This window comes from Coffea arabica, chromosome 10c, assembly GCF_036785885.1.
Source record: "Coffea arabica cultivar ET-39 chromosome 10c, Coffea Arabica ET-39 HiFi, whole genome shotgun sequence".
In the NCBI taxonomy this organism is placed as follows: Eukaryota; Viridiplantae; Streptophyta; class Magnoliopsida; order Gentianales; family Rubiaceae; genus Coffea; species Coffea arabica.
Genome location: NC_092329.1, coordinates 3,879,427 through 3,890,930, shown reverse-complemented (window position 1 = coordinate 3,890,930; position 11,504 = coordinate 3,879,427). Strand labels below are relative to the sequence as shown.

Here is an 11,504-nt window from a genome sequence, read left to right as displayed (position 1 = left end):
CTAATAGTTGATCATACAATTTCTTGCAATGCTCAAAAAGAGAATTTCTTTTCTATGTTCTGAAAAGGTTGGTCTTACTTTATAACAATCGTAATAACCATTTAACGGATATTGACGTAGATTGCTTTATTTTATTTATTTTTATGCACAAATTCACTCCTCTTTTCCATCTCATTTTATTATTAATATACATTCTAAGTAAGTCAAGTGAAGTGATACAAACAACCGAGCTTGAAGCAATAAATATGTTGACAGCAACTTATTTTTGAAGATCTTTTAAAGGGCATTTTAATATGAATGAAATGAATTAAAGAAGGAACATGTTGTGAACTCACATATGTAGCAACTGCTAGAGTGCTATCTTTTTTTCTTTGGGAAAAAAAAAAACGAAAACGATAAAGTGATCAGCTTTTTCAGACTGGAGGCAGGAACTTGGAGGAATTGAAGAGGGGTGATTGAACCTCCATGTAGCTGTAGGAACTAGGAAGTAAACCTTTTGGAAGATCACATTTGGGTTCTATGGTTCTTTACCAAAATTTTATGATAAAGCTGGGAAAGTAAGTGCAAATGCGCCTATCAAAGAAGGATAACCATCAAAGATACTACAGAACTGAATCAGAATGGCACCAATTCGATGAAAGGATATAAATGTGCAAGGAAATGGATTCAACAAAGATATATAAAAACGTTTCAGCAATTCATTTCTTCAGAATGCAGATCCCATACCTCAGTTAATCACTCATCTTTTTTGTTTCTAAACATTGATCTTGAATGAAATGCTGTAAAGGGCGAAAATTGCGTAAAATGTAAACAGACAAAACAAATTAACTTTTCTCTTTGGTTTAGCCTAACTAAATTCTCCTAATCTCGATCACAAAACGTATATGGTGCTGCAGTTACAGGCACTTTTACAGTTCTATTTACAATTACATAAGAAAACCGCACGTACTCCGCTAACATATAGGAATAAATACGCTTAAACCTGTTTGGGGAAAGGAAATAAAACAAAAGAAAAAGAAAGGAACACTCGAAACGTGTAAACCTCAGCGTTGAATCCTGCTAAAGATAATCTGTGCACCGTACTGAGGTTGTAGGGTCATAGTTTGCATGGGAGCATGAACATAAGATGGAGAAAGCACGAAAGAATATTGTCTGATGATAACAGCCAGGACAATTTTTGCCTCAACCAGAGCCAGATTCTGACCAACACAAATTCTTGGACCCAATCCAAATGGAAAGAATGAAGCTATATGCTTTCTAGTGTTAGCGAATCTCAGAGGGTTAAATTTGTTTGCGTCTTCTCCCCATATTTGAGGGTCATGGTGTACAGAAGTCATGGCCAAATAGAATTGGGTATTAGCTGGAATGTCGAGGCTCCCAAGCTTGACATCCTTAGATGTTTGCCTCATCAACATCACAGCTGGGGGGTAAAGTCGCAGAGTTTCGTTTATAATCATGTTCACCTGTCAATGAACAGAATGTACATCAGAACCAAACTCTAAACACCAGGCTTAGAGTGATTTTGAAGTTCAAAATAGTAAAAACCATGTTTAACCAAAAGCTTATCCTGCTTAGCTTCTGCAAATCAAAGTGCTCCAAAATTTTGGAAAACACATTTTACAAATATTGTGCCGAGTCTGCCAATAACAAAGTTACATTCAGAGCAATATAAATGGACTATGGTCACTAGAATAAAAAAAGCATTACTAAGTCGTCCACCATTTTTACTAGCTAGTTAAAACAATTTTCAGTACCATCTTAAGCAACAGAACTGGTGAAGCAAGATATGGATTTCATTTCAAGCCTAATAACTGAAGGTGATAGGATGACATAAAACTGAACTTACGATTTTGAGGTCAGCTAAATTCTCTGCAGAGGGAAGTTTATTGTCACCACATGTGCTTAAGACCTCTTCCCTTGCCTCGTTTTGCCAATCTTGATGCAATGCTAAAAGGATGAATATCCAGGTCAAGAGATTAGCAGTTGTTTCCTTTCCAGCAAAATAGAATGTCTTGCATTCATCTGTGATTTCCTCCACATTCAATCTCTCCTGTTCATCATTCTGGTTCTTGTATGGAGACATTAGTAATGCAAGCAAAGCTTTTGGGTTTTCCTGAATATTGGTACCATTGCCAATCAATTTCCTAATTGAGTCTCGAGTTTCCTTCTCCAACCTTCTCCTCATTCTGTTCTTCTTCGTTGGCAAAAACCTGCATCCAGTTACATGGTCAGACAATGAGAAAAAGGTAGCACTTAGTCTTACTGCCAAATTACCAAAAACTAGTGATTCCTTGGAAAGAATAGAATCACTAATCAAGCCACCTCCATGCCGAATTTCTTGTTATAAATGTGAACAACATTATCAAAGGACACGCAAAAACTTTTAATACGTTATCTTGTTTTGATGGCCTGGAACATGACCAAATCAATTCTGGCAACTTTGGCATACCATTTGCCATAACTTTTCTGGAAAATCAAGTTCTTGACAGTAGCACACAACAGATGGGTGTTGAATATCAGCTCTTGTTGTCAGGATTTTCCAAATGTTTGAAATTACTGGTCCAATATCAAAAGTTTTTGTCGAACTACCCTCCGATGATAAGAAAGGAACAAGATTCTAGCATTTTATCGGCATGAGGGGAGTGAGTAATACCTGAATCCAGGTATGTATACACTTCTTATGGCCTGCAAAACAAGGCTCGCTTGCTGGTCTTGTAACTGGAAAATACGCTTCCCTTCCTCAAAGCTGCTTCCAAAAGCTGTTCTTGATAAGATATCAGCTGAGAGGTTATGCAGTTCTTTAAACACGTCCACTTCAAATTCATCTCTTTCTCCTCTTTCTTTCTCCCACCTGTCCAGCATCATTTTAGTGCTATCCACCATTTCTGGAACCCAATCCTATTAAAAATAAACACATTTAAGTGCCGTAGTCAGGCAACCCAATACCCAAATCCCGAAACCAATCAAAGAGCAGGATATGTCACATTTCAGAAGTTCCCAGAATCAATCAGCTGAGTGCTGCATTAGAATCATCACATTGTTCACTGGCTTGGCACTCTTCTTCCAAAGAAAACAAAATGGAATTTCACCAGAGTAATATTTCATTCCATGCCCAAATTTCTAGTTTTAAGGAGATATTTAGATAACTAATTTCCACATGTCCTACTTGGACAAATAGTGCTTCCGATTTTTGTCCATTTTTAAGGTGTCAGATCAACAAATAGATAAATAAAGAAGTCCTAGGCAGTATTTAAGTAGCTGTCAGGAGAGAGTTTACCTTTATTCTCTCCATATTGAAGGCCTGGCTGGTGATTCTCCTGTGCACAGCCCACTTCTCACCACTCAGCCTAACAAGTCCCTCTCCAAATAGCAACTTAGACAAAGGGTTGAACTTGACTTTCTCATAGGACCCGGTATTGTTGAGCAAAATCTCTTTGATCATGTCTGGGTCGGCTACCGCCAATCTGGGCTTCGGCCCGAACCAGTATAGAAAAGTCTTGCCATACAGCGTTGACCAGTTATAGTAGTGTGGCATCACCCGGTGAACTATTTCATGAGAGACGAAAGATATGGGCTCTGCTTCAGCTTCAGCGATCATCCGCCGCCTGATCTCGGCCGTGTTTCCAAAGATTGGATGGTAGTCCGGACCCTCAATCCCCTGTTTCCGGAAGTGACGTTGAATTTTTAATGGGACCCAGATGATCGAATACACAAATTTCAAGATGAAGCTAATGAGTAAAACCAAGATCAGGAGTAATAGAAGATGCATATTGGCAGAGAGAAATGAGAGAACTTATGGTTCTGAGCTCTCTTTCTTTTTTTTTTTGTGCTGTGTTATTTTAGAGAGTGAACGAGAGTTTAGACAGGTAGACAGAGATGGTTTGGAGTCTTTGGACTTGGGAAAGAGAAGATGAAATGGTGGGGGTCTGTAGCTTAATCAAACTTCAGCAAGGCGTTGAATTTTTGGACTAAATAAAAATATAATAGTGCAAATTGTATTATCTTGATGACTCCGTTGGAAGAAAGAGAGAGACTTGGACACAATCTCTGCAAATTGTAACGTAGGTAAGAGTTTTAGGACAAAAGGTTTGGGCATGTTAATGAATTTGAAGTTTTAAGCTACTAGTACAGCCGTACAGGTGACGGGTGACAAAGGCCAACTGATTGGCAAAGCAAAACTACAAACTGGATCTGTACTTGAGGCTGGGGAGGCACAAAGAAGAGTACAGACAAAAAAAGACAGAAGTGATGTTTGCTGACTTTCGAGGCACAGGGGGGAAAGGGAAACGTAAGAGGGGGACTAATCGGAAGAGACATGCCAGATGGAGCAAGAGTATCCAAGACTCCCAAAGTCCCAAACTAGCTACAGTACTATACGAGGAGTCAAACGTAGGGGAGAAAGAAAACGGATGCCAGTTCAGGATCCGATCCATTTGGATTTGGCTTCTAAATTCGATTATTGTCGGTCTAGCTCTAGCATGCCGTGTAAGTTGTTTCATTAATTCACTAGTACATGAAATAACTAACTCACTAATGTGCTTGAGCACTGGTACTCACTGACAGTCAGAATAACCTACTTGCCAGTGGGGGTAATTTTTCTATTATTAGTAATGGAATGTGAAATAACTCCTCTTATTTACCCCCAAAAAAAAAGAAAGGGGGAAAAAAGTATCTTAAGTTGATATCAGCATTACATCATTAAGATATGTATTTAATATGAGTTCTTGGTTTTAAATTTTTAGAAGTTATTTTTTCAACTTGTACCGAATTTTTACTTTAATAGCTCCAAAACAACTTTAACATAGGAGAGACACCCAATAGTTATTTAGGGGAGCAATGCGAGAATTTTTCAAACTATGAGGGGCAATACCAAGGGAGAATTGTAGTATTTTTCAGAAAATTCAGAGCAGAGCCGCGCGGGGAGGGGGGATTGGATTGCATTTTTCTGAATTTTTTGTAGCAAAATTACTGTACAATTTAATATATACAAGATAAAAAAGTGATTCGAAAATGTGTCTACGAAGAAACGTAGCAATTTTTCAAATCCAAACACACATGTTTGCCCCTGCTAGGTGATACTTAGCTCTGCCATGGGCAGATATGTACCCATGTCACACCTTATTTAGCTTTAGACTTTACATCATATTATATATAAGAACTACTATAAATGGTGAAATCTTAACAGTTGAAGCTTCAAACCAAAAGTTGTCATGTTACCGCACACTATGAGTATATGTGTTTTGTACAAAAATTGTGATATTGTTTACACTAGTCATGGATTTGTACATCCCATGTTGGTATAGGAGGAGCTAAATTCACATTTTTCCGTCGTAAATCCACATCTTGCTCTGAAGATCCTTCGGGGCAATGACGATGGCTTATTGGGCTTTTTAATCGGGCTCCTTCTGTTTATTTGTATGTCCGTCTCTCAGTCATGCAGGTTCAGCAATATCAAATTTGGATAATGGTCGTTGTATCAGTGGAAAAAGCCCATCTGCAAAGCTGGGGCTCGAGGAGAAATGCCCTATGGGCGAGCAAAAAAAAAGAGATTATGAACTTTTTTTCCCGTCGATAATTATTCCGAGTATTTTTTGTGGCTATTAATGAGAGAAAACTCTAACAGGGGACGAGGTGATATTGATAGGCAAAGTTCCCCATTCTAGGAGTCGGCAACGGAACATCTAAATTGAAACAAAAAGTAACGAAAGAAAATAGCCAAGATGAAATTAGTCCACGCCATGCCAGAGAGAAGAGAGGGACTTGTCCATCCTTCCTGTCTCTCGGGTCTCTGCAGACTCGACACCCTTGCATTAAATTCGTCTGGTCTTTCTTTCTGATCCAATGACCTGAGCAAACCACGGTCATACATGCAAATGCATGCCTTTTGTAAATTTCGGATTTCGAATTTGACTGCTTGGGAGTTGGACCCACTCCACCACCACCGGAGTGGGCTTCACTCAATTGCATTGGAGATAATTAATTTCTCTCTCAATTATACTTTAATAAAATTAATTTAAAATTTATTTTTAAAAATCAACATCGTTCATAATATATTTTATTACTTGTATTAATGGTACATAAAATTTCGTATGAAATTGACCGAGTTTTGATGTCTGATTAATCATTGCAAATCTCGTCACAATTCTGATTCATTTTTGCCGTTGAAATATTTCGTGTAAATTGAATGTCAAAATATTTTAAAAATATATCATTTTTTTAGCATATTAATCCAGGGATAAAAAAAAAGTGATGACATAATTGCATAATTTTATAACATTATTTAAATTTAGATATATAAATAAATAAATATATGAATGGAGAGAAATCCAACCGGAGGATCCTAACCCCACCACCACCACTAACAACATCATCGCCTGCTGCGTCCTGTCCGGTTCAACACTAAGAGAGGAAGTATTTGGAACTCTTCAATTTAATAGCACTTCCTCTCCCAACCCCTTCCTGCCGCCACGGTGCACTTGTGTCCCCCAGTCCCCACATTTTGAGCTGTCTCCAGTCCACAATTCCAACGCTTTTTCGAACTCAAGATGGACCTTTTTTTTTTATGTAAATAAAAATTTGGAAGGATTTTCCTCCCGTAACCATTACGGTACAGGACGCGACTTACATCATTGTCCTTACACATACTTTCTTTCCAACATATTCCTTGTAGTATCAGAAATGAAACTCAAATTATTGTGTGCCCTTTGAAAGTAGTGACTCTACCTTACCAGTCACCATTACCAAATTGAGCTAAACATATTTTGGTGAATAACAAATTATTTACATCATCATCAATAAATAACAAAGGTAACGAAAGTTTCGGCCTTGTTTGGATTGCTTGTTTTCATCGGAAAATATTATCGTTTTTCGTGATCACATTTTCCTATCACCTTTTTCCCTCACATATATCAAATCGCTACAATAATTTTTCCATAAAAAATGACGGAAAATGCAATCCAAACACAACCGAGCTCTCGATTTCAGAAATAAGAAGTTTTGAATTTATATCTCTCCTTTGCAGAAAGAAAAAATGTTTAAAAAACAAAAAGAAGAAAAAAAAGAAAGAAAAGGGGGTAACAAAAGTTTGGAGTTTAGCAACTGGCGAGTCCTACAGTAGATAGGAGCATAATTGAAGGTGTAAGTAAGTAAGGAGGGGAGTAGTGCAATGGTTGGTGGGTAACGGTAGTACTGTTGTAACATGATCCCTCATTGTAATTTGCAATGAGTACTTCCGTTGAACTTGCACGAGGATAACTCCGCGGGAGCACGTTATATATAGATTTTGTCAGCGAGAGGGGACCAACTTTTGATCATTAATAGTGGTTTTCTCTTGTGAGGATCTTGATCATCATTCATCCATCAATTATCAATATGCCTTGGCTGAGCTGGAATCCATCCATTTTTACCTTTATCCCGGTTTCTATATCTATCCCAAAGTAGTAACTACTACTAGTAATTTTTAATCAACTTCAAATCCATGCATATGCAGCATCTTTACAGAACCTTCTCTACATATTATTACTACTTTGTTGCAAAAAAACAAAAAAATGGTAGACTCACATATTCCTATTTTAATATCCCCCGAAACCTGTTCTCAGTTTCATATGAAACTAACTATAATTTTTTTTTTTTTTTTTTAAAAAGGGGAACATACAATAAATTTACATGAAGTAAAACATAGCATAGGATCCAATTTACCTCCATATGGTAATTTCTTAAGCCACATGCATAACAAACGAGCCCAAGAACGCTCCCATAATGTATCTAACGATGATAATATCATCATATACACTGATTAATCCATTCTTTTAACACTTCCAATCCACACACAGAAACTGAAGTTTTTCTAACATTCTCATAATCCCCGCTAGGAGAAGAAAAATTATGCCGCCTCACCATTGGGTGGTAGCCAAAAAAAAAAAAGACTGAAGTATAATTAACTGAACTGCAGAGGGAGTTTCATGATCATGCCTACCCTACATTCATACATATACATTACAAAATATAGATTATATATCTATATATGGAAGCAACTACGGATAAAATATAAACAAAAAAACCTCTCCCCGAGTTAAAAAATAAACAAGAGAGTGATATGATATTGACGGATAGAGAGCTTCTAATTAATTAACTAAACAAGGAACTTCTGGCTTAGAGTAAAGTAGGCTTCCTGTCAGAAGAATCATCCCAACCGCTGCCACCCAAGTTAATCCCACCAAATGTTGAGGTTGCAGCCACAGCCGCAACATCAAGACCCCCTCCTCGCATTGAACTCAGATATGCAGATATCCCATCCGAAGATGGAGCACCGGGAGCCATTCCCAGGCCAAGAAAATCAAGTGTGGTGGGCTTGCCACCAAAGATTGTTGGTGGCCCCATCATTAGGTCGGTTAAACCAGAAGCAGCATGATCGGAAGCTAGTCCTAGTCCAAGCTGCCCAGGTGCGACTGAACCGTTCTCTGGCTTTACATGGCTCATCATCCAATTTGCAGTGGATGCAGATGCACTAGCGGTGGCGGGGGCGGTGGCGGTGCTTGGACTAGCACAGGTATCTTGAAGGTCGGATGAGGATGGCATTGCCAAACCGAGACCGCGAAGAAAAGATGATCCTGATGATGCCGCGCCTATTTGAGCTGCTTTTTGAAGCAATGCAGTTGCAGACAATGCTGGCTGAGGGTTCGTCGAATAGTGCCTAGGATGATGATCCTGGGGCGTGCTTGGGAACAATGTGGATGGATGGTTGGAGAGGTAGAGCGAAGAGGACAACGAGAGCGATATGGGTTCGACAGCAGATCGCTCTGGTCCGCCCATCGCACACAGTAGGCCAGAGAAAGATGAAGGAGACTGCGAAGATCGCGACAGCCCAGCTGAGCCTGAGGCTCCGAGTATACTAGCAAATACACCAGTGGTGCTACTGACGTTAGCATCGGAAGGCGAGGAAGAGTTGCCGGCAGTGGCTGCAGCTGCCGAGGTGGTAGATGTAGCGGATAGCTGAGGCGTTCCTGGTTGTGGTTGTGAACGGCCAATCAGATTTTCCGGCATTTCTACAATCAAAAGAAAGAAAATGAAGGAAAGATTGAGACAGTTGAGAAATACTTCTAGGAATAACAAAAAAGATAGTATGACACCCTTTCCAGCAAAAGAAAAGGCTTTCAAGGCCTTTTTCAGATCCTGCCTGAAAGTTTATTATTAAACTCAGTATCCAACAAATTGCACTTAAGGACCTTTCCTGTAAAAGCAAAGGCAATCATGCAATCCTTTCAGTCATTGAATCATCTCTTCCCCCTTTGATAGTTCTTCGATCCTTGAGCTATCCGATTCACATTTGAAAAAAAAAAAAAAAAAAACCCCTCTAAAGTTTCCAGATCAACAAACAAGATTTTTCGGAAACGCAGATTTCAGAGGGAGATACGTTGCACAGACTGTAGAGTAGCACCCTCTCTCACACAAACCCACACACACACACAGAAACAGTCACACATGAAAACAAGGACACAAAGGGACAAAAGCAAAAGGTTCACTCACAACTCACAAGTTCTACAACCTTGAGAGTAGGGGAACGTCTACGGTGGGGTGGAAAGTTAGTACTAATACTCTTTTTATTATGTTAACGGTTCATAGTATCCACGTTTTTGTCTTGGCTTACGACGAGAAAAACCAATAATATTAGTAAAAAGAATGTGGACAAAGATGAAGACTATACACGTCACCCACCTGAGCTATGAATAGACAAAACCGGAGACAGCACGCCAGTTGACGGAGTAAGCGGAGGCGGTGGAGGACTCGATGACGACGTCCTCGTCGTCGTCGTCTGAGCCTGGACCTTCAACGTTCCCTCCTCATTAGTTATAGCCAAAGTTTGGGTTTGGGACCGCGCGCTCTCTTGCGCCAAGGCATCACAAAACGCCCGATGCGTGATAAAGCTATCCCGCCTTCATTTCATAAAAGAGAAAACAAACAAGGAAAAAGAAGGGGGAAAATGTTCATTAAGAAACGAATGAGAAAACTCGTTGAGTTTAGCTTCGTTCTAGTGGAATGACCTGGAAAATAGGGTGCCGCAGTCGCAGCGGTATTCTCTGGTGCCGCAAGTTTTCGTGTGGGCTTTCCAATCGGAGATGACGGCATACTTCTTAGAGCACCGTTCACACTTCCATTTCTTCTCGCCGTGTTTTCTGCAGAAGTGTTTTTTGATGCCAGTTAGGTCCCCAAGTGCTCTGGAGGGGTCGTGATGAATGCAGGTTGCTTCAGGGCAGACGTACACGCGCTTTTTAACTTCTTTCCCGTTTCTCTGCCGGAGTTTCCATGGCAAGTTATGGCCTCTTCTGTGTAGTTGCAAATTCTGGTCTCTTTGGAAACCCTTGTTGCAGATCTCACATACAAATCGGTTTGTTGCTAGGAGAGTCTTTGGTGATAAGGCTATCACTTCTGCATCTGGATCTACATACAAACTACCGGATAAATGCCCCAAAAAGAAACAAAAGAAAAGAGAAAAATATAGCACTAGTTTTTTAAGATAAAAAATTAGGAAGGTACAAGTACGATTTGAGGAGCTATATAGTGATGATTCATGAGCAGCTACCTGGCATTCCAGGAAGGTTACGCCTTTTCTTGACGGGTCCAACTTGAGCAGCTATCATTGGATTGCCAGCTGAGGAAACACTAGCTTCTTCAGAAGCCGAAGGGACTGTTGCCATTGCTGATGAATTATTCATATCCACCAACTCTCTACAATCCGTTTTTCCTTTCTTTTCCCAGGAAAAATCAGCGGGATTCACTTTGTAGCAAACTTTCAAGACTTTGAGAACAAAAACCCTTTAAGCTGAGGTGGTGAATTGGCCTAAAAATCTTACAGCAAAAGGAGAATGCTAAGCAGAAGCTGCTGGAAGAAGCTCCTAATAATTTACCAAGAAAGGCGCAAGACTTTTTTGAGAAATGAACCAAGAATCCCAAGAAAATCTTTATTCAGGACATTTTTATGGAATCTAGAGAAATGATGAGAAAGCAAAATCAAATTAATCCCTTGAGTCAAGAGTCGCGACCGAAGAAGACAAGAGCATAAGCAACCATCTTCACACCATGGCGTCGTTGTCACTTTGTTAAAAGAGAGAAAGATTGCAGTAGTATTAGTAGCTGTAAAAGAGCGATAGAGAGAGAGGCATGGAGATTTGAACGAAGTTACAACTAAGTATAAAGGGTGGGATTAAGTCATTAAACAATGGCTGTTTTTTGAAGCGGCGGCAGCCATGAGCTAACTACGGTTACTGTTTTTCAATTTTTTTCCCTTTGTTTTTTCTAAATCTTTTTGCTGCAAATTCCACCGTCCACGTGGCTTAGTTGAGCCACAGACGACACTTGTCGGAGAAACTCGGACTATGCGGTGGACTGTTTTGTCGTTTTCGAACTTCGTCGAAACTTGATCCTATTTATTTCATCTTTCCATAATCTGAATTTCTGATGCTGAAAAGACGATTCTATCCGCTTCTCCATTTTTGTGTTCTTCTAGC

The 11,504-nt window shown here is 39.5% G+C and overlaps 2 protein-coding genes across 2 annotated transcripts; both read right to left on the bottom strand.

Annotated features, from left to right (window-relative positions):
* Positions 1-800: 800 nt before the first annotated feature.
* LOC113713472 (cytochrome P450 734A1-like) lies at positions 801-4,276 on the bottom strand. The gene is made up of 4 exons (XM_027237199.2): positions 3,278-4,276; positions 2,654-2,898; positions 1,847-2,210; positions 801-1,463 (listed from the first exon to the last, which is right to left on the bottom strand). Exons 1-4 carry the CDS (start codon positions 3,767-3,769, stop codon positions 1,044-1,046), a joined length of 1,521 nt encoding a protein of 506 aa, XP_027093000.1. The 5' UTR covers positions 3,770-4,276; the 3' UTR covers positions 801-1,043.
* Positions 4,277-7,916: 3,640 nt separating this feature from the next.
* On the bottom strand, positions 7,917-11,237 carry LOC113714662 (zinc finger protein GAI-ASSOCIATED FACTOR 1-like). The gene is made up of 4 exons (XM_027238641.2): positions 10,580-11,237; positions 10,041-10,437; positions 9,715-9,932; positions 7,917-9,044 (listed from the first exon to the last, which is right to left on the bottom strand). The coding sequence occupies exons 1-4, from the start codon at positions 10,710-10,712 to the stop codon at positions 8,152-8,154; spliced, it is 1,641 nt and encodes a 546-aa protein (XP_027094442.1). The 5' UTR covers positions 10,713-11,237; the 3' UTR covers positions 7,917-8,151.
* Between the last annotated feature and the right edge of the window lie 267 nt (positions 11,238-11,504).

Bases quoted from the DNA above. Each gene is read 5' to 3' on its own strand.
- LOC113713472 (XM_027237199.2), bottom strand. From the start codon at position 3,769: ATGCATCTTCTATTACTCCTGATCTTGGTTTTACTCATTAGCTTCATC. The intron at 2,899-3,277 runs GTAAACTCTCTC...TATTTTTAATAG, and splicing joins TCAATATGGAGAGAATAAAG to GATTGGGTTCCAGAAATGGT. The intron at 2,211-2,653 runs GTATTACTCACT...AACTGGATGCAG, and splicing joins GTATACATACCTGGATTCAG to GTTTTTGCCAACGAAGAAGA.
- LOC113714662 (XM_027238641.2), bottom strand. From the start codon at position 10,712: ATGAATAATTCATCAGCAATGGCAACAGTCCCTTCGGCTTCTGAAGAA. The intron at 10,438-10,579 runs GTAGCTGCTCAT...GTTTGTATGTAG, and splicing joins TAACCTTCCTGGAATGCCAG to ATCCAGATGCAGAAGTGATA. The intron at 9,045-9,714 runs GTGGGTGACGTG...TTTTGATTGTAG, and splicing joins TTTGTCTATTCATAGCTCAG to AAATGCCGGAAAATCTGATT.